Raw genomic sequence first — 25383 nt, forward strand, 5'->3', positions numbered from 1 at the left:
AAGGTGGGGGGTGGGATGAGGAGGAAAAGGTGGGGGGTGGTATGCAGAGGAAAAGGTGGGGGGTGGGATGAGGAGGAAAAGGTGGGGGGGGGATGAGGAGGAAAAGGTGGGGGGTGGTATGAGGAGGAAAAGGTGGGGGGTGGTATGCGGAGGAAAAGGTGGGGGGGTATGTGGAGGAAAAGGTGGGGGGGTGGTATGAGGGGGAAAAGGTGGGGGGTGGGATGCGGAGGAAAAGGTGGGGGGTGGTATGAGGGGGAAAAGGTGGGGGGTGGTATGCAGAGAAAAAGGTGGGGGGTTATATGAGGGGGAAAAGGTGGAGGGTGGTATGAGGGGGAAAAGGTGGGGGGTGGTATGCGGAGGAAAAGGTGGGGGGGTGGTATGAGGGGGAAAAGGTGGGGGGTGGTATGAGGGGGAAAAGGTGGGGGGTGGGATGAAGAGGAAAAGGTGGGGGGTGGTATGAGGGGGAAAAGTGGGGGGTGGTATGAGGGGGAAAAGGTGGGGGGTGGTATGCGGAGGAAAAGGTGGGGGGGTGGTATGAGGGGGAAAAGGTGGGGGGTGGTATGAGGGGGAAAAGGTGGGGGGTGGGATGAGGAGGAAAAGGTGGGGGGTGGTATGCGGAGGAAAAGGTGGGGGGGTGGTATGAGGGGGAAAAGGTGGGGGGTGGTATGAGGGGGAAAAGGTGGGGGGTGGTATGAGGGGGAAAAGGTGGGGGGTGGGATGAGGAGGAAAAGGTGGGGGGGTGGTATGAGGGGGAAAAGGTGGGGGGTGGGATGCGGAGGAAAAGGTGGGGGGTGGTATGAGGAGGAAAAGGTGGGGGGTGGGATGCGGAGGAAAAGGTGGGGGGGTGGTATGAGGAGGAAAAGGTGGGGGGTGGTATGAGGAGGAAAAGGTGGGGGGTGGTATGAGGGGGAAAAGGTGGGGGGTGGGATGCGGAGGAAAAGGTGGGGGGGTGGTATGAGGGGGAAAAGGTGGGGGGTGGTATGAGGGGTAAAAGGTGGGGGGTGGGATGCGGAGGAAAAGGTGGGGGGTGGGATGCGGAGGAAAAGGTGGGGGGGTGGTATGAGGGGGAAAAGGTGGGGGGTGGTATGAGGGGTAAAAGGTGGGGGGTGGGATGCGGAGGAAAAGGTGTGGGGTGGTAATGAGGAGGAAAAGGTGGGGGGTGGTATGAGGGGGAAAAGGTGGGGGGTGGTATGCGGAGGAAAAGGTGGGGGGTGGTATGAGGAGGAAAAGGTGGGGGGTGGGATGAGGAACGACTGAATCATTTACAGAAGTGTCCTTAGTGCACAGAACACTGAGGGAGATCTGACTGAAGTTTGAAAATCCTGAGGAATGTGGACAGGTAGAAATTCCTGCTCGGAATGGATGAAGGGTGAAAATGGAATAGTTTTAAAGTGTTTTGCCGAAAGAAGCAAATGTGGGGTGAGAACACCATTGTTCACACAGTGAGCGTTTTGGTTAGGAAGGCTCAGCCTTGAAGTGTTGTGGAAACTGGTTAAACCAGGGAATTCAAGAGGACATTGTTTCTGAGTAAACCATCCAATCTCCAGGATTATGGTTAGAAGGAAGTAAATTGGAATGCTCAAAAAGTTGATACAGATCCCATGGACTGAATAGCCTCTTGCACTGTAATAATGCTGCGATTCTGTGACGTGGAGTTGAGGGACAGCATCAGCAATGTAGCTGACTCTTTATAGAATCCCTACAGTGTAGAAACAGGCCATTTGGCCCAACATGTTCCACACCGACCGTGCGAAGAGTATACCACCCAGACCCATTCCTCAACCACTTTACATTTCCCCTGACTAACCTACGCATCCCTGAACACTATGGGCCAATCCACCCTAACCTGCACACCTTTGGACTGTGGGAGGAAACCAGAGCACCCGGAGGAAACCCACGCAGACACGGGGGAGAGTGTACAGACAGTCGCCCGAGGCTGGAATCAGACCCGGGTCCCTGGCAGTAAGTGCTAACCACTGTGCCTATGTGTCCCCCATCTTAACTGCTGTCGGGGCAATTAGGATGGACGATAAATGCTAGCCAAGCCAGCGATGCCCACATCCCGTCAATGAATAAGAAAAACTGTGATCTAGCAGAATAGCAGAGCACTCTCGAGGGGCTGAATGGCCTCCTCCTGCTCCTATTTCCTACATTATGCAATGACTAGAGTAGCCCAAGGTACAATCTCCCTCATAAGGTTGCTCCTCCTGAATTAAAATGTCCAATACTCATACATCAGTGTTTACGTTGAAGCAACATTATCCTCACCATGATCCACCAGCCAAGCCATGCAGAGTGAGTTCAGTTTCTCATTGAAGAAGTCAACACCCTGTGGAGGAAAACAGACAATATTTTTAAAGGGGGGGTGTGCCCAATCCCTGCAGCAGACAGACTGAATATCGCACCGGCTGTGTATTTTCACCATCCTGTTCAACCAGCCACTCTCCCACGGCAAACAGACCCAGCACCAAAGCACAGATCCTCCTCCTCCTCCTTATGCAGCTGTCAATACGTTCGGCATACAGAGCAACAGATGAAGGCCATTCAGCCCCCTCCTCCAGCCTGTTACACAGAAACAGGCCAATCAGCCCCTCCTATAGCCTGTTCCACAGAAACAGGCCAATCAGCCCCTCCTATAGCCTGTTCCACAGAAACAGGCCAATCAGCCCCTCCTATAGCCTGTTCCACAGAAACAGGCCATTCAGCCTCTCCTTGAGCCTGTTACACAGAAACAGGAGGACATTCAGCCCCCCTTCCTCCAGCCTGTTACACAGGAACAGGTCATTCAGCCTCCTCCTCTAGACTGTTGCACAGATACAGGAGACAGCCATTCAACCCCCTCCCCTCGAGCCTGTGACACAGGAATAGGAGGCCATTCAGCCCTCCCTCCTCCAGCCTGTTACACTGGAACAGGAGGCCATTGAACCCCCCCTCCCCTAGCCTGTTATACAGGAACAGAAGTCCCATTCAACCAATACTACTGAATCAAACCATCTCTCCCAATGTTTATGGAACTACCATCACTGAATCTCCCATATTTAAATCCTTGGGTGGGTGGGTGGATGGGTGTGTGTGTGTGTGTGTGTGTGTGTGTGTGTGTGTGTGGCGGGGGGGAGAGCGGTTGGTGGTTCTCATTGATCAGAAACTGAAATGGCCCAGCCGATGAGAGCAGCAGCTCAGAGACTGGAAATTCTGCAGCAAGCAACTCACCCTCTGATCCTGCCAAGCCTGTCCACTATCAACAAGGCAAGAACTAGGCATTTGCCCGGCTGAAGGCAGCTCCAACAACACTCAAAACACAGTTTTCTGGGGCTGATATCTATCCCTCAGCTAGGGTCACTGAAACAGATGAGGCAGCTCCTGGACGTTTTGCTGTTTGTGTGCAAAATGGCCGCCCTGTGACAAGAGAGACCACACTTCCAGAAGGTCATCTAATTGGATGTGAAACACTGAGCGACATCCTGAGGTGATGAAAGATGCTAAAGAAATAGAATTCTGTCTTTCTTAATGAGCAAATCCAACCATATACTTACCAGCTGGCCTGCCAACAGAGGCATGTACTCAATGATGGCCAATCGCACCCGCCATTTGGCATCTTCTGCCAGTTCAACGATGGCAGGGAGTAGAGACTGTGACAGCTGCCTGATGCCAATCACCTCGTTCACACAGTCCAGATTGGAAATGATGTTCAGTCGGACCTCTGGGCACTGCCGGGCAAGAGAGAGAGAGACAGAGGGAGTGGTAGAGACGTGCACAGGGAGAGAGGGCATGCAGACAGAAGAAGTAGAAAGAGAGGGAAAAAAAAAACAGAGAGAATCAGAAAGACACATCACAGAGACAGAAGGAGTGTGCGAAGCCAGGGAGACAGCACATAGTGAGAGGGAGAAACAGACAGCAGAGAAAAATAAAGACAGAGATAGGGAGAGATCACAGAAAAAGATGGACAGAGATCGCGTAGAGAAAAAGAGAGCAGAGAGAGAGGGAAATACAGTAGACCAAAACAGGTAGGTGGAGAGTAAGAGAGCAGAGAGAGAGACCAAGATAGACAGAGTGCAGAGAGAATGAGACACTGGCAGTGCAGAGAGAGAGAGAGAGAGAGAGAGAGAAAGAAAGAGAGACAGTGAAGTAAGAGTGACAGTGATAGTGCATAGAAAGAGAGAGAGAGAGAGACAGTGACAGTCCAGACAGAGAAAGAGAAAGAGAAAGAGAAAAAGGGAGACAGTGACAATGCAGAGAGAGAGAGAAAGGGAGACAGTGATAACAGAGAGAGAGGGAGACAGTGGCAGTGCAGAAAGAGCAAGAGAAAGGGAGACAGTGATAATGGAGAGAGAGAGAGAACCAGTGACAGTGCAGAAAGAGCGAGAGAAAGGGAGACAGGGACGGTGCAGAGAGAGAAAGAGAAAGGGAGACAGTGACAGTGCAGAGAGAGAGAGAGAGAGAGAGAAAGGCAGACAGTGACAGTGCAGAGAGAAAGGCAGGCAGTGACCATGGAATTAAAAATCACACAACACCAGATTATAGTCCAACAGGTTTAATTGGAAACACACTAGCTTTCGGAGTGACGCTCCTTCATTAGGTGACACAGACACCCACACACACCCTTATAGACACACACACTCCCACACTCACACATGCACCCCCTCACAGACTTAAGGCACTCTGTGTGTGTGTACACACACACTCTTTCTCACACTCACAAGCCCCACCCCAGACTGACACACACACACACACACACACACACACACAGACAGACAAAGACCCACACGCACACATATATTTTGTGGGGTGAATTTATACTTGCAGAGTTACATTGCACTTTGCTCAAAAACTGCATGCATTCATGTAGAACTCTGAGCTCAAAAACTGCATGAATTTATGTAAAACTCCGTTATCTCACTTTTTAGATTAGAATCAATCTAAACATCAGGTCATAGACAGAGAACACAGGGGGCTAACACCTTCAACATATTGTCTAGCTATCACCATTGTTAACAGCTAACCCGAGAATGCAACTTAAAAAAAAAGGGTTTTGTGATTTTCACATGAAAGATGTGAAACTATCACTGTATTCTAACAGATGAAAGACTTAACAGACAATCAATTTTTCAGTGTATAATTTCAGGTACATCACACTGTAAATTTTGCTATAAATTCTGTGTTAGGATTGAGCCCTCCACTACCACCTGATGAAGGAGCGTCGCTCCGAAAGCTAGTGTGCTTCCAATTAAACCTGTTGGACTATAACCTGGTGTTGTGTGATTTTTAACTTTGTACACCCCAGTCCAACACCGGCATCTCCAAATAGTGACCATGGAGAGAGAGAGAGAGAGACCGTGACAGTGGAGTAAGAGACAGTGAAATGCAGAGAGAGCGAGAGAAAGGGAAGAAGTTAAAAATCACACAACACCGGGTTATAGTCCAACAGGTTTAATTGGAAGCACACTAGCTTTCGGAGCATCGCTCCTTCATCAGGTGATAGTGGAGGGCTCGATCCTAACACAGAATTTATAGCAAAATTTAGAGTGTGATGTACCTGAAATTATACACTGAAAAATTGATTGTCTGTTAAGTCTTTCATCTGTTAGAATACAGTGATAGTTTCACATCTTTCATGTGAAAATCACAAAACCCTTTTTTTTTAAGTTGCATTCTCGGGTTAGCTGTTAACAATGGTGATAGCTAGACAATATGTTGAAGGTGTTAGCCCCCTGTGTTCTCTGTCTGTACCATGATGTTTAGATTGATTCTAATCTAAAAAATGAGATAACAGAGTTTTACATAAATTCATGCAGTTTTTGAGCAAAGTACAATGTAACTCTGCAAATTCACCCCACAAAATATATGTGTGTGTATGGGTCTTTGTCTGTCTGTGTGTGTGTCTGTGTGTCTATCTGGGTTGTGGGTTGTGAATGTGAGAGAGTGTATATGTGTGTGTAGTGAGTGTAGTGTCTTAAGTCTGTGAGGGGGTGCATGTGTGAGTGTGTGCACGTGTCTGGGGTGGTGGATTGTGAGTGTCTGTGAGAGAGAGTGTATATGTGTGTGAGTGAGTGTAGAGTGGTCTAAGTCTCTGAGAGGATGCCTGTGTGAGTGTGAGTGTCTGTATATGTGTGTATAGGAGTGCCTTTGTGTGTGTATAGCACAATGGTGGTCACCTGTAATGTGACATGATCCCAGGCCCTCCCTATGGGTATGGAACTTAGCTATCAGCCTCTGCTCAGCCACTTTTCGCTGCTGCCTGTCCCGAAGTCTGCCTTGGAGGATGGTCACCCGAAGGTCCGAGGCTGAATGTCCTGGACCACTGAAGTGTTCCCCAACTGGGAGGGAACCCTCCTGTCTGTTGATTGTTGTGCGGTGCCCATTCATCCGTTGCCGTAGCCTTTGCTCAGTTTCCCCAATGTACCATGCCTCCGGGCATCCCTGCCTGCAACGTATAAGCTAGACAATGTTGGCTGAGTCACATGAGTACCTGCCACGTACATGGTGGGAGGTGTCCCCACGTGTCATGGTGGCATCTATGTCCATACTCTGACATGTCTTGCAGCGCTTACCATGACAGGGTTGTATGGAGTTGTCCTGAGAGCTGGGCAGCTTACTACGAATAACGATCTGTTTGAGGTTTGGCGGTTGTTTAAAGGCGAGCAGTGGAGGTGTGGGGAAGGTCTTGGCGAGGAGCTCATCCTCATTGATAATGTGTTGCAGGTCACGAAGATCATGGTGTAGTTTTTCAGCTCCTGGGAAATACTGAACAACGAAGGGTACCCTGTCGGTTGCAGCATGGGTCTGTCTCCTGAGGAGGTCATTACGGTTCCTTGCTGTGGCACGTTGGAACTGGCGGTCGATGAGTTGGACATCGTACCCCGTTCTTGTGAGAGCATCCTTGAGTACTTCCAGGAGCCCGTCACGTTCCTCCTCAATTGAGGTTTTGTGATTTACACATGAAAGAAGTGAAACTATCATGGTATTCAAACAGATGAAAGACTCAACAGACAATCAAGGTATTTTTCAGTGTATAATTTCAGTTACATCACACTGTAAATTTTTGTGATAAATTCTGTGCCTTAGAATTGTGTCCTCCACTATCACCTGATGAAGGAGCGTCGCTCCGAAAGCTAGTGCTTCCAATTAAACCTGTTGGACTATAACCTGGTGTTGTGTGATTTTTAACTTTGTACACCCCAGTCCAACATCGGCATCTCCAAATTGAGAGAAAGGGAGACAGTGACAGTAGAGAGAGAGAGATAGAGAGACAGTGACAGTACAGAGAGAAAGACAGACAGTGACAATGGAGAGAGAGAGAGAGAATGACAGTGGAGTGAGAGAGAGAGACTGTGACAGTGGAGTGAGAGACAGTGAAATGCAGAGAGAGTGAGAGAAAGGGAGACAGTGACAGTGGGGGGAGAGAGAGAGAGAGAGAGAGAGAGAGAGAGAGAGAGAGAGACAGTGACAATGTAGAGAGAGACAGTGACAATGCAGAGAAAGATAGTGACAGTGGAGAGAGACAGAGAGAAAGAAGGCAGTGGTGGTAAAGTAAATTGCAGCAAAGTGTTAAATCAGCGAGGGCACAGAGAGTTTGTTACTCACACAGTGAGCTGTTTATCTTGAACATGCTGCCTTAACAGGCAGTGGGAACAGGTTCAATAGGAACTTCTCGGCACACAGAGAGACACTCACATCATCTTTCAGCTGTGCGAGGAAGAGGGGCAGGAGATGTTCGATGGTGTTCTCCTTCCCCAGCATCGGAGACAAGCCCATAATAACAGCAGCTAGAGCAGACTTCACATGCTCATTCGCGTCCGATACCATGTCCTGTTTCAAGGCAGAACACAGCTCAGTGAGAACCATTCTGACTTTCCAGCTCAGAGTTAGACACAGAGGGCAGACTCCTTCTGTTTTGAGATTAAGCGCAGGTAGACTTAAAAGCAGGAGGTGATCATGTGTATGTCCTTCCCTTGGACACATGGCCAAAAAGCTCCTGGGGGGAGGAGTTATAGGGCAGGGCAGTCTGCTCCCCATGGGGCACTCTGGCCTCCAATATCTTGGGCAGCATGGTGGCTCAGTGGTTAGCACTGCTGTCTCACAGCACCAGGGACCTGGGTTTGATTCCACACTCGAGCTACTGTCTCTGTGGGGTTTGCACATTCTCCCTGTGTCTGCGTGGGGCCCCTCCAGGTGCTCCGGTTTCCTCCCACAGTCCAAAGATGTACAGGTTAGGATGGATTGGCCATGGGAAATTGTCCCATCGTGCCCAGGGATGTGTAGGTTAGGATGGACTGGCCATGCTAAATTGTCCCATAGTGCCCAGGGATGTGTAGGTTATGGTGGATTGACCATGTTAAATTGTCCCATAGTGCCCAGGGATGTGTAGGTTAGGATGGATTGACCATGTTAAATTGTCCCATATTGCCCAGGGAGGTGCAGGTTAGAGTGGATTGGCCACACTAAATTACCCATAGTGTCCTGGGATGTAAAGGTTAGGGTGAGTTGGCCATGGGAAAAGCAGGGTTACAGGGATGGGGTATGGGTGGAATGCTTTTTGGACGGTCGGTGTTGACGTGATGGGCCAAATGGTCAGCTTCCACACTGTCGAGATTCTATGATCTGTGTATCACATTTAAAAGGCATCCAACAATCTCTGCAACCCAGGATCACTGTGCTATTCCCCATGTCCCCCCAAACCCCCTACCATGCCATGCCTGGAACCAACAATACACTCTCCCCCCCTCCACCCATGTGACACTTCCCTGCTCCTATTAGAGGAGACACCCACTGTTTACTGGGGGAGGGCTCCAGGACGTTACCCCGAGTCACCGACACAGCTTGGTCAAAAGATGGCTGTGGAGGTCAGTATCCATGGGAACCAGAGCAGAGACCGGCAGACGGTATGGCTGAGGGTCCTCACAGTAGGAGGACTGCTTGAGAACAGGAGCCTGCTGAATCCAGAACCGGCCCTCAGCTGGAAATGGGGCTGCTGCGAGACGCAGGGCAAGGTCTGCCCAGGGGGAGTTGCCAGAAATCTCTCAGAGACCAGAATGGTTCTGTTGGACGTTGCTACGAAAAGCCAGATCCAGCACCTGTGCTGGGGCCATGACTGCCTGGCCTAGAATGGGGGTGGCACTGGGAATATGACCTCCCTCGAGGTGGCCGATGCCATCAAGGGACGAGGGAGTTGCACACCGAGAGCAGGAACGATAAGTGGGGACCCACCTCTCCGCTGTCAGTGACACCACGATGTAGAGATGGGAGAATTAGAATGAACAATACTGAACGCACCTTGGGAAGATGAGTGTTAATATTCAACCACTGAAACAAATCCCCGATCTGCGAATGGGTTCCATTCTGGAGTCCGTTCATAGGTCAGCTTGTACTCAAGTTGGAACACAGTGCAGAGCAATATAAAATATTTGTTTGAGAGTACAGGGAACATTTATATGTCAGATCTTTAAAAGTACACCTCTATATGGTTCCTGTTCATAAGTACGAGTGTTTGTAAACCACACATTGGAGATTTCAGGGCCCCTGTAGATGGCATTTTGTGCTACGTTCACGCACTCTCTTTCAATCTGTCATACATTGGACTATTGGTGCTTTCCTCGGAGACTACCTTGAGCCCCTGTCCCAGACATTCTTATGCTCATGTCGAACAGCAGTGCAGAGGCTCTCTTCACTGCTGAGAAATATATCACCTCTGGAAAACAGGAATGCAATCTGGATGGTTGGGTTTTGGTATTTAATCGATGGTGTAGCCTGTCCCATCTCTGTGATAGATGAATTCCCCTTTTCAAACTAAGCTTTGTGTTATACTTGAGCAACCCTCAAATAAGCCTACAGATCCTGATCCCGATATGCTGGCCAGGAAACTGAGCAGAAGATTATTGGTGTGCAGGGAAGGATTACAATCATTTATAATCTAATGACAGGGTATATTAGAGTTTTATTGCAGAGAAGTAAACATTCCCTTCAGGCCAGTGTTTAGCAGAGAAATGCAATACCATACTAAACTATTTGCGTCCTACCTTGTTGCAGACACATGATTTCCACAGTGAAGGTTTCATCGCAGACATGCAACTTACAGCCAGTACAACAAAGACAGATACAAACTAGACTGAGCTTGAAACGTGTCCAAGTACAGCTGAGATTGAGTGTTTAAGAGCACAACTATCAAAAGACGATCACAGGAATGTTCAGATCTGACAAAAATTCCCCAAAAAAAAGGAAGGAGGCCACTGGAGGCAGCTGAAGGCAATTGGGTAAGACACACTGACTACATTTCTTCCTCTCCCTGCCCAAAGTGAAATAAAACGCAGCACCGGTATTTTTTCCCATTCATGATAACAAAATTATGAAATTGCGACTGATTTACTGAAGAAACCAGAGCAGCTGTGAGTAGGGAGACTTCTATCATTGCAGGAAGAAATTGTTCCAACATGTCCTTCACCCAGACATCTCTCTGAAGAACAAAAATAAATGGACAGCAGAAATTTGGAAACCTGACTGAACGCATATTCAATATTAGGGGCCCAGAGTCCACTGATTAATATGAGACTGTATTAATGCAACTCAAGAATCCTGTGAATCTGAGCAACTAAAGGATAATCTAATTTATTAGATATAAGAGGTTTCACAGTGAGGGCATGTCTATTAAGAGAGGAGAAACCTAGCTTCAAGAAAACAATCAACATGTGCAAAAGAACTGAGGTTGTAAGTCAGCACCTGGAGCTGAGCGGAATCTCCCAGGCCCATAGGGCGGAACAACTGGGGAGCATGAGACAAAACTGGCATTAGACATCACACAAGGAAGAAAAAAACATGTCAAGCATGAAGCGAGCAGTCCATCACCTCTGAGCCAAGTTATTTTGCAGAGGTGCACGGCTAAAAAGTACAACAGCAGTTACCGAGGACCCCCGGAGAGAAACCAATCGAAGATTCTGATGAATCACGCTACACTAGATTACAGCAGATTGAGTCCAATCGACAGCTGATGAACAATTTGTGACTGTTTTAATGATGACTGCTGAAAGTGAACATTATGTCAATATGACTCAACATGGTTATTCATGGTTATCCTCAGAGCCTAGTGCAATGTCTCGTTCAAATCAAGCAAACTTATTTTGAAATTTATTCTTGCATGAGATGTGGGCCTTGCTGGCTGGGTGTGGTATTTATTTATCCCGAGTTGCCCCCTTGAGAAGGTGGGGTGAGCTGCCTTCTTGAACCGCTGCAGACCATGTGCTGTGGGTAGAGCCACACTGCTCTTAAGGAGGGAATTTCAGGATTTTGAACCAGCGACACTGAAGGAATGGCAGGATATTTCCAAGTCGGCCTAGGGAACGGTTTGGATGGGAACTCTGTGGTGTTCCCATGTACATGTCCTTGTCCCTCGAGAGTGGTGCGTTTAGCAGGCGCTGTCTAAGGAGCCTTGATGAATTTTTGCAGTGCATCTTGTTGATGGGACACACTGCTGCTACTGACCATTGGTGGTGGTGGAGGGAGTGCATGCTTTGTCCTGAATTGTGTTGAGCTTCTTGAGTGTTGTTGGAGCTGCCTCCATCCAAGGCAAATGGGGAATATTCCCTCACCCAACTGACTTGTCCCTTGTCGATGGTGGGACAGGCTTTGGGTAGTCAGCAGGGGAGTTACTTGCTGCAGGATTCCCAGCCTCTGACTTGCTCTTCCAGCTACAGTATGTAAGTGGCTAGTCCAGTTTGATTTGTGGTTAATGGTAATCTCCAGGTAGAGCACAGGGTTAGATACAGAGTAAAGCTGCCTCTACAGTGTCCCCATCAAACACTCCCAGGACAGAGGCAGCATGGGGTGAGATACAGAGTAAAGCTTCCTCTACACTGTCCCCATCAAACACTCCCAGGACAGGGACAGCATGGGGTGAGATACAGAGTAAAGCTCTCTCTACACTGTCCCCCCCATTAAAAAATCCAAGGACAGGGACAGCACGGGGTTAGATACAGAGTAAAGCTCCCTCTATATTGTTCCCCATCAAACACTCTCAGGACAGGGACAGCATGGGGTTAGATACAGAGTAAAGCTCTCTCTACACTGTCCCCCATCAAACACTCTCAGGACAGGGACAGCACGGGGTTAGATACAGAGTAAAGCTCCCTCTACACTGTCCCCCATCAAACACTCCCAGGACAGGGACAGCACGGGGTTAGATACAGAGTAAAGCTCCCTCTACACTGTCCCCCATCAAACACTCCCAGGACAGCGACAGCACGGGGTTAGATACAGAGTAAAGCTCCCTCTACACTGTCCCCCATCAAACACTCCCAGGACAGCGACAGCACGGGGTTAGATACAGAGTAAAGCTCTCTCTACACTGTCCCCCCATCAAACACTCCCAGGACAGGGACAGCACGGGGTTAGATACAGAGTAAAGCTCTCTCTCCATTGTCCCCCATCAAACACTCCCAGGACAGGGACAGCACAAGGTGGGTACTGAGCAAAGCTCTGTCTGAAATCAGAGTGAAATACAGGTAAAATGGCTGGGTTAAATTTGAAATACTTACTTTAATAGTGGGCAGAATATGTGTCATTATAATCTGCTGCTGTCCCTCTGTAGGCAGATTCTCACAGAAATCTGAAAGAAACAGTGACTCATTGATAACCTTCATTAGATTCCTACCTCACATGCTCCAGAAACCAAATGAATAACAAAGTTCGGGACATATGATGTCAATGGCCAAAATTCATCATCGAGCAGTACATTGAGCATAAACCTTGAGGTGGACATTGCCATTGCCAATGGGGAGGTTTGCACTGTCGGAGGGTCAGTGCTGAGGGAGTGGGCACTGTCGGAGGGTCAGTGCTGAGGGAGTGGGCACTGTCGGAGGGTCAGTGCTGAGGGAGTGGGCACTGTCGGAGGGTCAGTGCTGAGGGAGTGGGCACTGTCGGAGGGTCAGTGCTGAGGGAGTGCTGTACTGTCAGAGGGTCAGTGCTGAGGGAGTGCTGTACTGTCAGAGGGTCAGTGCTGAGGGAGTGCCGCACTGTCGGAGGGTCAGTGCTGAGGGAGTGCCGCACTGTCGGTGGGTCAGTGCTGAGTAAGTGCTGCACTATCGGAGGGTCTGTACTGAGAGAGTGCCGTACTGTCGGAGGGTCAGTGCTGAGGGAGTGCCGCACCGTCGGAGGGTCAGTGCTGAGTAAGTGCTGCACTAGCGGAAGGTCAGTGCTGAGGGAGCACCACACTGTCGGAGGGTCAGTGCTGAGGGAGCACCGCACCATCGGAGAGACAGTGCTGAGGGAGGGCTGCACTGTCGGAGGGTCAGTGCTGAGGGAATGCCGCTCTGTCGGAGGGTCAGTGCTGAGGGAGGGCCGCACTGTCGGACGGTCAGTGCTGAGGGAACACCGCACCGTCGGAGGGTCAGTGCTGAGGGTGGGCTGCACTGTCGGAGGGTCAGTGCTGAGGGAGTGCCGCACTGTCGGAGGGTCAGTGCTGAGGGAGTGTCGCACTGTCGAAGGGTCAGTGCTGAGGGAATGTCGCACTGTCGAAGGGTCAGTGCTGAGGGTGTGCTGCAATGTCGGAGAATCAGTACTGAGGGAGTGCCGCACTGTCGGAGGGTCAGTACTGAGGGAGTGCCGCACTGTCGGAGGGTCAGTACTGAGGGAGTGCTACACTGTCGGAGGGTCAGTGCTGAGGGAGTGCCGTGCTGTCGGAGGGTCAGTGCTGAGGGAGTGCCGCAGTGTCAGAGGGTCAGTGCTGAGGGAGTGCCACACTGTCGGAGGGTCAGTGCTGAGGGAGTGCCACACTGTCGGAGGGTCAGTGCTGAGGGAGTGCCGCAGTGTCAGAGGGTCAGTGCTGAGGAAGTGCCACACTGCTACAGGAATTTGCAGCTTCTTTCAAAACAGTAAACTGGAAATGGAACCTGACCTTTGATCTTGTTCGCAGCGGCTGCCCGCACCTCCGCTTCACAATCTTTCAGCAGGTTCTGGAAGGCTGGCACCAAGTCCTTCTTGGTAATCTCTGGCCCGATGGCTTTCTGCAACTGTTCAAGACAAAGAGTTAAAACGATGAGGAGAACGAGGTTGAGAGTGTGGTGCTGGAAAGGCATAGCAGGCCAGGCAGTATCTGAGGAGCAGGAGAATCAATGTTTCAGGCAAAAGCCCTTCATCAGGAATGAGGCTTGTGGGCTGTGGGCTGAGAGATAAATGGGAGGGGGTGGGGCTGGGCAGGAAGGTAGCTGAGAATGCAACAGGAATTTGAAGGTGGAGGAGGGTAAGGGAGGGTGGAGCGGATAGATGGAAAAGGTGACGGACAAGTCAAGAGGATGGTGTCGAATTGGAGGCTTGGGACTGGGAAAATGTTGGCGGGGGGGGAGGGGAGGGGAAATGAGGAAGCTGAAGTCTTCCTTAATCCCGTGTGGTTGCAGGGTCCCAGGCGGAATAGGAGGCGTTCTTCCTCCAGGTGTCGGGTGGTGATGGTTTGGTGGTGGAGGAGGCCCAGGACCTGCATGTCCTTGACGGAGTCGGAGCGGGTGTTGAAGTGTTCAGCCACGGGGCGATGGGGTTGGGGGTGCGGGTGTCCCTGAAATGTTCTCTGAAACAATCCACAAGGAGGCGTCCTGTCTCCTCGATGTAGAGGAGACCGCATCAGGTGCAATGGATACAGTAGATGACATTGGTCGAGGTACAGGTAAATTTCTGTCAGATGTGGAAGCATCCTTTGGGGTCTTGGATGGTGGTGAGGAGGGAGGTGTTGGCACAGGTTTTGCACTTCTAGCAGTGGCAGGGAAAGGTGCCGGGTGTGGGGTGTTGGGGGACGATTGGGAGAAGGACCAGAAAGACGTGAAAAAGCTTTTAAATCTCAATGTCAACCTCATCCATTCTCCTCCCAGAAATGAAGGGGTTAAATCACAGGATGGGTCATAATGCCAGCCTGGTTTTTGCTGAGACAGATCCCAACCGGAGTGACTGGTGTCGGTTCTGAATAGTGTCGCTCTGAAGGGAAAAGACAGCCTTGGAAGTGGAGGTGATAGAGGATAGGAAGGAGGTGGGGGCTGCAGTGCAGATCTACCAGAACAATCCCTGGGGCTGAGGGGGGCTAAATCCTGTGCACGAATCAGGGTGCTTGTATTCACTATGATAGGGTGACAGAAGTTTTAAATTATTCTCTCTTCATTCATGGGATGTGGGTGTTGCTGGCAGGGCAGTTAGACTGGGCGCCTCCTAGCAGAGCGCTTTAGGGAACATCTCCGAGACACCCGCACCAATCAACCAAATCGCCCAGTGGCTCAACATTTCAACTCCCCCTCCCACTCTGCCGAGGACATGGAGGTCCTGGGCCTCCTTTATCGCCGCCCCCTCACCACCAGACGCCTGGAGGAAGAACGCCTCATCTTCCGCCTCGGAACACTTCAACCCCAGGGCATCAATGTGGACTTCAACAGCTTCCTCATTTCCCCTTCCCCCACCTCATCCTAGTTTCAAACTTCCAGCCCGCACTGTCCCCTTGACCTGTCCGGACTTGTCCGACCTGCCTAGCTCCTTTTCCACCTATCCACTCCACCCTCTCCTCCCTGACCTATCACCTTCATCTCCTCCCCCACTCACCTATTGTACTCAATGCTACTCTATCCCCACCCCCACCCTCCTCTAGCTTATCTCTCCACGCTTCAGGCTCTCTGCCTTTATTCCTGATGAAGGGCTTTTGCCCGAAACGTCGATTTTGCTGCTCGTCGGATGCTGCCTGAATTGCTGTGCTCTTCCAGCACCACTGATCCAGAAGAGGGCAGTTAGTAGTCAACCACATCTGCGTAGGTCTGAGTTTCTCCAGCGCTTTCTGAGCTTGTTTGATTTCGATCTCCATCATCTGCTGCATTTTTAGTGCATGTATTTGGACAGCCCAATCTGTGATTTTATTCCCATCCAGATTGACACCTCCCTTCCCCATCGCTGTTGCCTTTTTCACAAAGCAACCCCCAGCTCTTTCCCCTCCCCCTATTTCTGATAAAAACACAACATAATCTGGAGTGAGGTGGGGGTGGGTAAGCAAGGATAAAATGAGTGTCGCTAATGTTTTTAAAAAATAAAGAAAATTGGAGCATTTAAATAAAATTCCCAGGGTTTTCCTGCCCGCAAAATTCCCCGCAACATTCATGTCAGCATGAACAAAAAGGTAAAGTCACCACAGTCCCCTCCCAGAGAGAGAGAGAGAGAGAGAGAGAGAGACGGAGGGAGAGAGAAGGAGACGGGGGGGAGAGAGAGAGAGGGAGACAGGGGGAGAGAGAGAGAGAGAGAGACGGAGGGAGAGAGAGAGAGAGGGAGAGGGAGAGAGAGAGAGAGAGAGAGAGAGAGAGAGAGAGAGAGAGAGAGACGAAGAGAGAGAGAGAGAGAGAGAGAGAGAGAGAGAGACGGAGAGAGAGAGAGAGAGAGACGGAGAGATATGATGGTTATAACCATAGGGTCACTGCATCTCAGGCAAGGGGAGAGATTGACAAGGAAATTTCAGCCAGTGTCGGAATTGTTGGGGTCCAATTTTAAAAAATAATAATGTTAGGGTCACTCTGCATTTATTTTTTGATTCACCCCTAATTACACTGGGACCTGTAAAGGGTCTGCAGTCAATTAGAAACCAGACCGGGTGAGGATGGCAGGTTTCCATACCTAAAGACATGAGCAAAACAGAGGGCTTCTTACCAACTGTAGGGACTGGAACCAGGAGGATCTCTGAGGGAGTCTGCACATGAGCTTGTTGATTGGGGTGTAAACATGGGCCAATCAGGAAGCCCTGGCTGACCAATATGACCACAGAAACTACGTTAGGGCCCGGGTGTCCTTGGAGAAGGAGCACGCGGTGTCCACCAACACCCTGGAGTTGTTCAGGGAGAGGTGGGCGCCGCAGGGAGTGGAGTGCATCATTTCTCCCTCCAACTCTATTTTGATTTAGTCCCTACCCTCCCCTTCACTGTTTTGATCACACAGCACTGCCCTTTGATGTGAAGGGCAGTGTTTGTCACTGGCCACCCGGGTGTTTTCCTGTCTTCCTGGTGGTGGAAATTGAATAAAGATTCGTGCACTTTGTGTCTTTCACAGTGTCTTACACCTGCACACACAAAAAGAAAAAAAAAAAAAAAAAAAAAAAAAAAAAAAAAAAATGACCACAGAAACTACGTTAGGGCCCGGGTGTCCTTGGAGAAGGAGCACGCGGTGTCCACCAACACCCTGGAGTTGTTCAGGGAGAGGTGGGCGCCGCAGGGAGTGGAGTGCATCATTTCTCCCTCCAATTCTATTTTGATTTAGTCCCTACCCTCCCCTTCACTGTTTTGATCACACAGCACTGCCCTTTGATGTGAAGGGCAGTGTTTGTCACTGGCCACCCGGATGTTTTCCTATCTTCCTGGTGGTGGAAATTGAATAAAGATTTGTGCGCTTTGTGTCTTTCACTGTGTCTCACACCTGCACACACACACACCATGGGTGCTAAAAAAAAAAGAAAAAAAAAAATGACCACAGAAACGGGAGTGGAGTGCATCATTTCTCCCTCCAACTCTATTTTGATTTAGTCCCTACCCTCCCCTTCACTGTTTTGATCACACAGCACTGCCCTTTGATGTGAAGGGCAGTGTTTGTCACTGGCCACCCGGGTGTTTTCCTATCTTCCTGGTGGTGGAATTTGAATAAAGATTCGTGCACTTTGTGTCTTTCACTGTGTCTCACACCTGCACACACACATCATGGGTGGTGGGGAAAAAATAAGCACTTAGGTGGTAGTGTGGGGGTTAATATAAGAGAAAAAAAAAGAGAAAAAAAAATAAACAGGGGTTGGTGGGCGCCGCAGGGAGTGGAGTGCATCATTTCTCCCTCCAATTCTATTTTGATTTAGTCCCTACCCTCCCCTTCACTGTTTTGATCACACAGCACTGCCCCTTGATGTGAAGGGCAGTGTTTGTCACTGGCCACCCGGGTGTTTTCCTATCTTCCTGGTGGTGGAAATTGAATAAAGATTCGTGCACTTTGTGTCTTTCACTGTGTCTCACATGTATACACACACATCATGGGTGCTGGGGATAAAATAAGCACTACCGCACTTAGGTGGTAGGTGGGGGTTAAATTAAAAAAAAAGAAGAAAAAAAATTAAACAGGAGACGCATTGCCCTTTGATGTGAAGGACACTGCTTGTCACTAGCCACCCGGGTGTTTTCCTATCTAAAAAAAAAATGACCACAGAAACCCTTGAGGGTATCAGTGAGGGATGGGCACTGCAGGGAGTGGAGTGCATTATTTCCCCCTCCAACGCTATTGTGATTTAATCCCTGCCCTCCCCTTCACTGTTTGATCGCACAGCATTGCCCTTCGATATGAAGGGCACTGCTTGTCACTGGCCACTCGGGTGTTTCCTTTCTTCCTGGTGGTGGAAATTTGAATAAAGATTCGTACACCTTGTGTCTCTCACTGTGTCTCACACCTGCACACACACATGGGTGCTCGGGAAAAAATAAGCACTACCGCAGTTAGGCAGTAGAGTGGGGGTTTAAAAAAAAAGAGGAGTGTCATCATCCTGTTTACTCTGAGAGCTGGCTCTGAGGGAGCCAGACCAGTGTCAAAGACACTCCACGTGTAAATAAAAGGTGACGTGGTGGTGGGATACTGGCCTCTGTGAAGTTATTTCAGTTCCTTTATTGAATGCATCTCTAATTCCCTTTATATTCCCATTCCAAATCCCAACATCACCCCTCTAGTTTAAGGGTCTATATTAACACCAATTAATATTTTTTACCCCGGGACTTTCTCAGCTTTGCCTATACAGATTCCATATCATTGGAGCTAATAACCTTTCTGTCTGTTGTGTTAATTTCTTCTTTAACTAGCAATGCAACTCCAGTGCTGTTTCCTTTATGTCAGTCCTTCCAAAATACTGAATACCCCAGGATATTCAGTTCCCATCTCTGGTCAGCTGGCAGCCATGTCTCTATAATTCCAAGTACATCCTGCCCATCTCTATCTATTTGTATAATTCATTCATTCACACTACTGCAAATGCACAAAACCTTAAGGTGTGTCTTTGTAACAGTACTTGTCTTGTTCCCTGCAGAAGTCTAGTTTGTACTGATCCCACCTCCCCCAGAACAGTCCCCTTGCACCATCTCTTCAGCCATGTAATCATCCAGTGTATCCTGCTATTTCGTTTCTGACTGATATATGAATCTGGTAGTACTCCTGATATCACCACTTTTGTGGTACTGGTTTTTAACTTACTTCCTAACTCCCTATATTCTGATTTTAGGACTTCATCCCACAATCACTGGCTATTCACCCTCTCCCACTAGAATGTCCTGAAGCCACTTTGAGAGATCCTTGACCCAGCACCTGGGAGGCAACATACTATCGTAGAGTCTTGCTTGTGGCCTCAGAAATGCTTATCTATTCCCCTGACAATTGAACCCCCTACACCAATTGCATTCCCACACTTCTTACACCTCCCTGTGCAGAGAAAAATAAAAAATAAAATAAAAAGACCACAGAAACCCTCAAGGCTATCAGTGAGAGGTGGGCACCATGGAATGTGGAGAGTTTTATTTCCCCCCTCCAACTCTATTTTGATTTAATCCCTGCCCTCCCCTTCACTGTTTTGATGTGAAGGGCACTGCTCGTCACTGGCCACTTGGGTGTTTCCTTTCTTCCTGGTGGTGGAAATTTGAATAAAGATTCGTACACCTTGTGTCTCTCACTGTGTCTCACACCTGCACACACACAACATGGGTGCTGGGGAAAAAATAAACTCCCCTACCGCAGTTAGGTGGTAGTGTGGGGAATAAAATAAAAATTAAATTAAAGTATGATCATGGGAACCCTCGAAGCTTTCAGGAAGAGGTGGGCATCACGGGGTGTGCAGTGTTTTATTTCCCCCTCCCATTCTATTTTGATTTAATCCCTGCCCTCCCCTTCACTTTTTTGATTACTTTGGCATTGCTCGGTGTTAAGCTGGGCACTGCTTGTCACTGGCCACTCAGGTGTTCCCTTTCTCCCTGGTGGTGGAATATGAATAAAGATTTCCGCACTCATTGGCTTTTTTCACTGTGTCCAACACCCGCAAACACATGACATGAGTGCTGGGGAAAATAAGCACTACTGCTGTGGCGGTTATGTGGGGGAGATTTTTGTTTAGAATCTGCTCAGTTCAGTGGACTGTGCATTAGTGAGATGGACGGTGACTTGGTGACTGGACCCGACCTCTGTGCCGACGTTTCAGCATCTAGGCCTCGGATTGGGACTTCATGTGTAGGTCGGGAGCTCAGTGTGTGGGCCAGATGCTCAGCATGTTATGTTATGATTAGATTAGATTACTTACAGTGTGGAAACAGGCCATTCAGCCCAATAAGTCCACACCGACCCTCCGAAGAGCAACCCACCCAGACCCATTCCCCTTTATTTACCCCTTACCTAACACTACGGGCAATTTAGCATGGCCAATTCACCCTAACCTGCACATTTTTGGACTGTGGGAGGAAACCGGAGCACCCGGAGGAAACCCACGCAGACACGGGCAGAATGTGCAAACTCCACACAGACAGTTGCCTGAGGTGGGGATTGAACCCGGGTCTCTGGCGCTGTGAGGCAGCACTTCAAATCTTAGGCTTGTGAATTGAGCTTCAAATCTTAGGCTTCATTTGAATGCATTGAAATGTATTTTTAATTTTAACATACTGGAACAAGTTTTTTTTTGAAAGAGTCAAATGCATGAGGTTTGATTTTCCCTGTCAAACTCAAATTAAAAAGAAATCACCAGGGGATTCAGAATCTCCTCAGTTCAGGGGACTGACTCTGAGCTAGCTGGACACAGCCAGTGGACTGTGCATGTGTAAATAAAGGGTGACACAGTGACGAGATACTGTCCTCTGCGCAGTTATTTCAACAACATTCCACAATGGATTCATTATCATCATGAGGCTCAATTACACATATTTTTGACGGTTGGGTTTAAAATGATTAAACAGTTCCAAGCGCTCGAATGTTTCCACTGGAGGTGGAGTGAAGGACTTCCCCATGTAACAGACTGGATGTAGCAAACCCACCTCACCCAGCAAATGACTCAGGTCAGGTGGCATCAGCTGAAGTGTTGAAGAGTGAGGGTGATACATGTCTGTGAGGTTTTGAGATTCAGGTTAATGGAAACCAACAGGTTAGATGGAGTAGAGATGTAGTTCAGTCACAATCTAATTGGTTGAAAATAGAGATTTGAGAGGGCTGCATGGCGCCTTCTCCCAGTTCAGTCCACCAGGCTTGAAGGCCTTAATGGCTTCCAGTTCCTGTGTAACAGACTTGAGGATGGGGCTGAATGGTCTCCTGTGGTCCCTGTGTAACAGGCTCAAAGGTGGGGGGGGGGGGGGGGGGAGGGCAGTGAAGGGCCTCCTGCTGTCCCTGTGTAACAGGTTTGAGGAAGGGGCTGAATGGCCTCCGATTCCTGTGTAACAGGCTGGGGGGGGGGGGGGAATGCTGAATGCCCTCCTGTTCCTGTGTTACAGACTCGAGGAAGGGGCTGAATGGCCTCCTCCTATTCCTACGTAACAAACTTGAGGAGGAGGGGGCTGAAGGGCCTCCTGTTGTCCCTTTGGAACAGGCTTGGGGGGTGGGGGGGGGGGGGGGGGCGGGGGGGTGGGGGGCGGGAGGGTGTACCAACTCAGATCTTTTGGTCTGCCCCGAGCCCATGCCCAGCTTACCTCGGTAAACTTGTCTGCCACCATGTAACGCACGCGCCAGGATTTGTCCTCCACCGCTTGGCGCAGGGTGGGCATCACCAGCTTCTCCACCTCTTCACGTTTCAGCAGCTGGGCAATGCTGACGCAGGCTTCCACTGCCAGCAGCCGCACAGAGTCCTGCGAACGAAGGGCCAGACGCAGCAGGGTCAGCAACAGCGACGTCTGGGAAGCAGCTAACCGCACTCAACCGCCGTTGGCTGTGGAATATCAACACTTACTGCAGACCGTCACGGTCTCTTTCCCTGAGAACAGCGACACTTACCTGCAACATGGGTTCACTGAACTGATCTCTGGAAATGGCTGGTTTGCCCTATGGGAGATTGAGGAGACTGAGCCTGTATTCTCAAGCTTTTTGGTGAACAAGAGGTGACTTGTCTTTTTTTTTGAAGTGTACAGAGTTCCTCCAAGACTCAACAGAGTTGAGGGAGGAAGATGTTTCAAAAAAGCCCACATAACTGCGGACGCCAGAAATCAAATCTAGGTGGTTCAGTGGTTAGCACTGCTGCCTCACAGTGCCAGGGACCCATGTTCAATTCCAACCTCAGGTGACTGTCTGTGTGGAGTTTGCACATTCTCCCCGTGTCTGCGTGGATTTCCTCCGGGTGCTCCGGTTTCCTCCCACAGTCCACAGTGTGTAGGTGAGGGTGGATTGGCCATGCTAAATTGTCCCATAGTGCCCCGGGATGTGCAGGTTAGGGTGGATTGGCCATGCTAAATTGTCCCATAGTGCCCCGGGATGTGCAGGTTAGGGTGGATTGGCCATGCTAAATTGTCCCATAGTGCCCAGGGAAGTGCAGGTTAGGGTGGATTGGCCATGCTAAATTGTCCCATAGTGCCCAGGGATGTGCAGGTTAGGGTGGATTGGCCATGCTAAATTGTCCCATAGTGCCCAGGGATGTGCAGGTTAGGGTGGATTGGCCGTGCTAAATTGTCCCATAGTGCCCAGGGATGTGCAGGTTAGGGTGGATTGGCCATGCTAAATTGTCCCATAGTGCCCAGGGATGTGCAGGTTAGGGTGGATTGGCCATGCTAAATTGTCCCATAGTGCCCAGGGATGTGCAGGTTAGGGTGGATTGGCCGTGCTAAATTGTCCCATAGTGCCCAGGGATGTGCAGGTTAGGGTGGATTGGCCATGCTAAATTGTCCCATCGTGCCCAGGGATGTGCAGGTTAGGGTGGATTGGCCATGCTAAATTGTCCCATAGTGCCCAGGGATGTGCAGGTTAGGGTGGATTGGCCATGGGAAATTGTCCCATAGTGTGCAGGGATGTGCAGGTTAGGGTGGATTGGCCATGCTAAATTGTCCCATAGTGCCCAGGGATGTGCAGGTTAGGGTGGATTAGCCATGCTAAATTGTCCCATAGTGCGCAGGGATGTGCAGGTTAGGGTGGATTGGCCATGCTAAATTGTCCCATAGTGCCCAGGGATGTGCAGGTTAGGGTGGATTGGCCGTGCTAAATTGTCCCATGGTGTCCAGTGATGTGCAGGTTAGGTGCATTTGTCATGAATATAGGGTAGGGGGATTGGTCTGGGTGGCTTATTCTTTGGCGGGTCGGCGTGGACATGTTGAGCCAAATGGCCTGTTTCCATACTGTAGTGATTCTATGAAATAGCCTTATGACCCGATGTCTTGCCTTCGGGGAGTGAATCAGCTGCCAGGTACCTGCTCGTCAGAGGCCAGCGTGGTGAACATTGGGAGAATCTCAGCCTTCAGGTTCTCCAGCTCCAGGACCTTGGCAAACTCGCCCAGTTTGGAAGCAGCTGCTCGGCGCACCATGGGAGTGTCGTCTGTGCACAGGTTCTTAAAATTCCTGCAGGTGGCAGCAGTCAGGAGAGAGGTCAGGTAGGCACGAGAGGGGAAAGGTCAGATAGGCATGAGAGGGGAAAGGTCAGGTAGGCACGAGAGGGGCAAGGTCAGGTAGGCACGAGAGGGGCAAGGTCAGGTAGGCATGAGAGGGGAGAGGTCAGGTAGGCACAAGAGGGGAGTGGTCAGGAGGCACGAGAGGGGAGAGGTCAGGAGGCACGAGAGGGGAGAGGTCAGGCAGGCACGAGAGGGGAGTGGTCAGGTAGCCACGAGAGGGGAGTGGTCAGGTAGGCACGAGAGGGGAGAGGTCAGGTAGGCACGAGAGGGGAGTGGTCAGGAGGCACGAGAGGGGAGAGGTCAGGAGGCACGAGAGGGGAGAGGTCATGCAGGCACAAGAGGGGAGTGGTCAGGTAGCCACGAGAGGGGAGAGGTCAGGAGGCAGGAGAGGGGAGAGGTCAGGCAGGCACGAGAGGGGCAAGGTCAGGTAGGCACGAGAGGGGAAAGGTCAGGTAGGCACGAGAGGGGCAAGGTCAGGTAGGCACGAGAGAAGAGAGGGGTCAGGTAGGCACAAGAGGAGAGAGGTCAGGTTGTCACGAGAGGGAAGAGGTCAGGTAGGCACGAGAGGGGAGAGGTCAGGTAGGCACGAGAGGAGAGAGGTCAGGGAGGCACGAGAGGAGAGAGGTCAGGTAGGCAGGAGAGAAAGAAGTCAGGTAGGCACGAGAGGGGAAAGGTCAGGTAGGCACAAGACGAGAGAGGTCAGGTAGGCACAAGAGGAGAGAGATCAGGTTAGGACGAGAGGAGAGAGGTCAGGTAGGCACGAGGGAGAGAGGGGTCAGGTAGGCATGAGAGGAGAGAGGGGTCAGGTAGGCACAAGAGGGGAGAGGGGTCAGGTAGGCACGAGAGGAGAGAGGTCAGGTAGCCACGAGAGGGGAGAGGTCAGGTAGGCACGAGAGGGGAGAGGTCAGGTAGGCACGAGAGGAGAGAGGTCAGTTCGGCACGAGAGGAGAGGGGTCAGTTAGGCGCGAGAGGGGAGGAATCAGGTCAGCACGGGAGGAGAGAGGTCAGGTAGGCACGAGGGGTGTGTGTTCAGGTAGGCACGAGAGGGGAGAGGTCAGGTAGGCACGCGAGGGGAAAGGTCAGGTAGGCACAAGAGGGGAAAAGTCAGGTAGGCACGAGACGAGAGAGGTCAGGTTAGGACGAGAGGAGAGAGGTCAGGTAGGCACGAGGGAGAGAGGTCAGGTAGGCATGAGAGGGGAGAGGTCAGGTAGGCACGAGGGAGAGAGGTCAGCTAGGCACGAGAGGGGAGAGGTCAGGTAGGCATGAGGGATGTGTGGTCAGGTAAACACGAGAGGAGATAGGTCAGGTAGGCATGAGAGGAGGGAGGTCAGGTAGGCATGAGAGGAGAGAGGTCAGGTAGGCACAAGAGGAGAGAGATCAGGTTAGGACGAGAGGAGAGAGGTCAGGTAGGCACGAGGGAGAGAGGTCAGGTAGGCACGAGAGGGGAGAGGTCAGGTAGGCACGAGAGGAGAGAGGTCAGGTAGGCACGAGGGAGAGAGGTCAGGTAGGCACGAGAGGAGAGAGATCAGGTTAGGACGAGAGGAGAGAGGTCAGGTAGGCACGAGGGAGAGAGGTCAGGTAGGCACGAGAGGAGAGAGGTCAGGTAGCCACGAGAGGGGAGAGGTCAGGTAGCCACGAGAGGGGAGAGGTCAGGAGGCACGAGAGGGGAGAGGTCAGGTAGGCACGAGAGGAGGGAGGTCAGGTAGCCACGAGAGGGGAGAGGTCAGGAGGCACGAGAGGGGAGAGGTCAGGTAGCCACGAGAGGGGAGAGGTCAGGAGGCACGAGAGGGGAGAGGTCAGGTAGCCACGAGAGGGGAGA

General features: G+C 50.5%; 1 protein-coding gene across 1 annotated transcript in view; it reads right to left on the reverse strand.

Moving 5' to 3' along the window:
• The window catches only part of LOC122544248 (uncharacterized), a 64426-nt gene that overhangs the window by 13401 nt on the left and 25642 nt on the right, over positions 1-25383 (reverse strand). The window contains exons 5-11 of the mRNA XM_087981088.1: positions 23367-23514; positions 21666-21821; positions 13880-13994; positions 12522-12592; positions 7672-7806; positions 3534-3707; positions 2269-2329 (exon numbers count right to left, since the gene is read on the reverse strand). Of these exons, the coding sequence (XP_087837214.1) occupies positions 2269-2329; positions 3534-3707; positions 7672-7806; positions 12522-12592; positions 13880-13994; positions 21666-21821; positions 23367-23514 (860 nt within the window). The remainder of the gene's footprint in view (positions 1-2268; positions 2330-3533; positions 3708-7671; positions 7807-12521; positions 12593-13879; positions 13995-21665; positions 21822-23366; positions 23515-25383) is intronic.

The sequence above is a fragment of the Chiloscyllium plagiosum genome, unplaced genomic scaffold (genome assembly GCF_037043375.1).
Source record: "Chiloscyllium plagiosum isolate Xiang-an unplaced genomic scaffold, Cpla_swu_hap1 HiC_scaffold_38, whole genome shotgun sequence".
Taxonomy (NCBI): Eukaryota; Metazoa; Chordata; class Chondrichthyes; order Orectolobiformes; family Hemiscylliidae; genus Chiloscyllium; species Chiloscyllium plagiosum.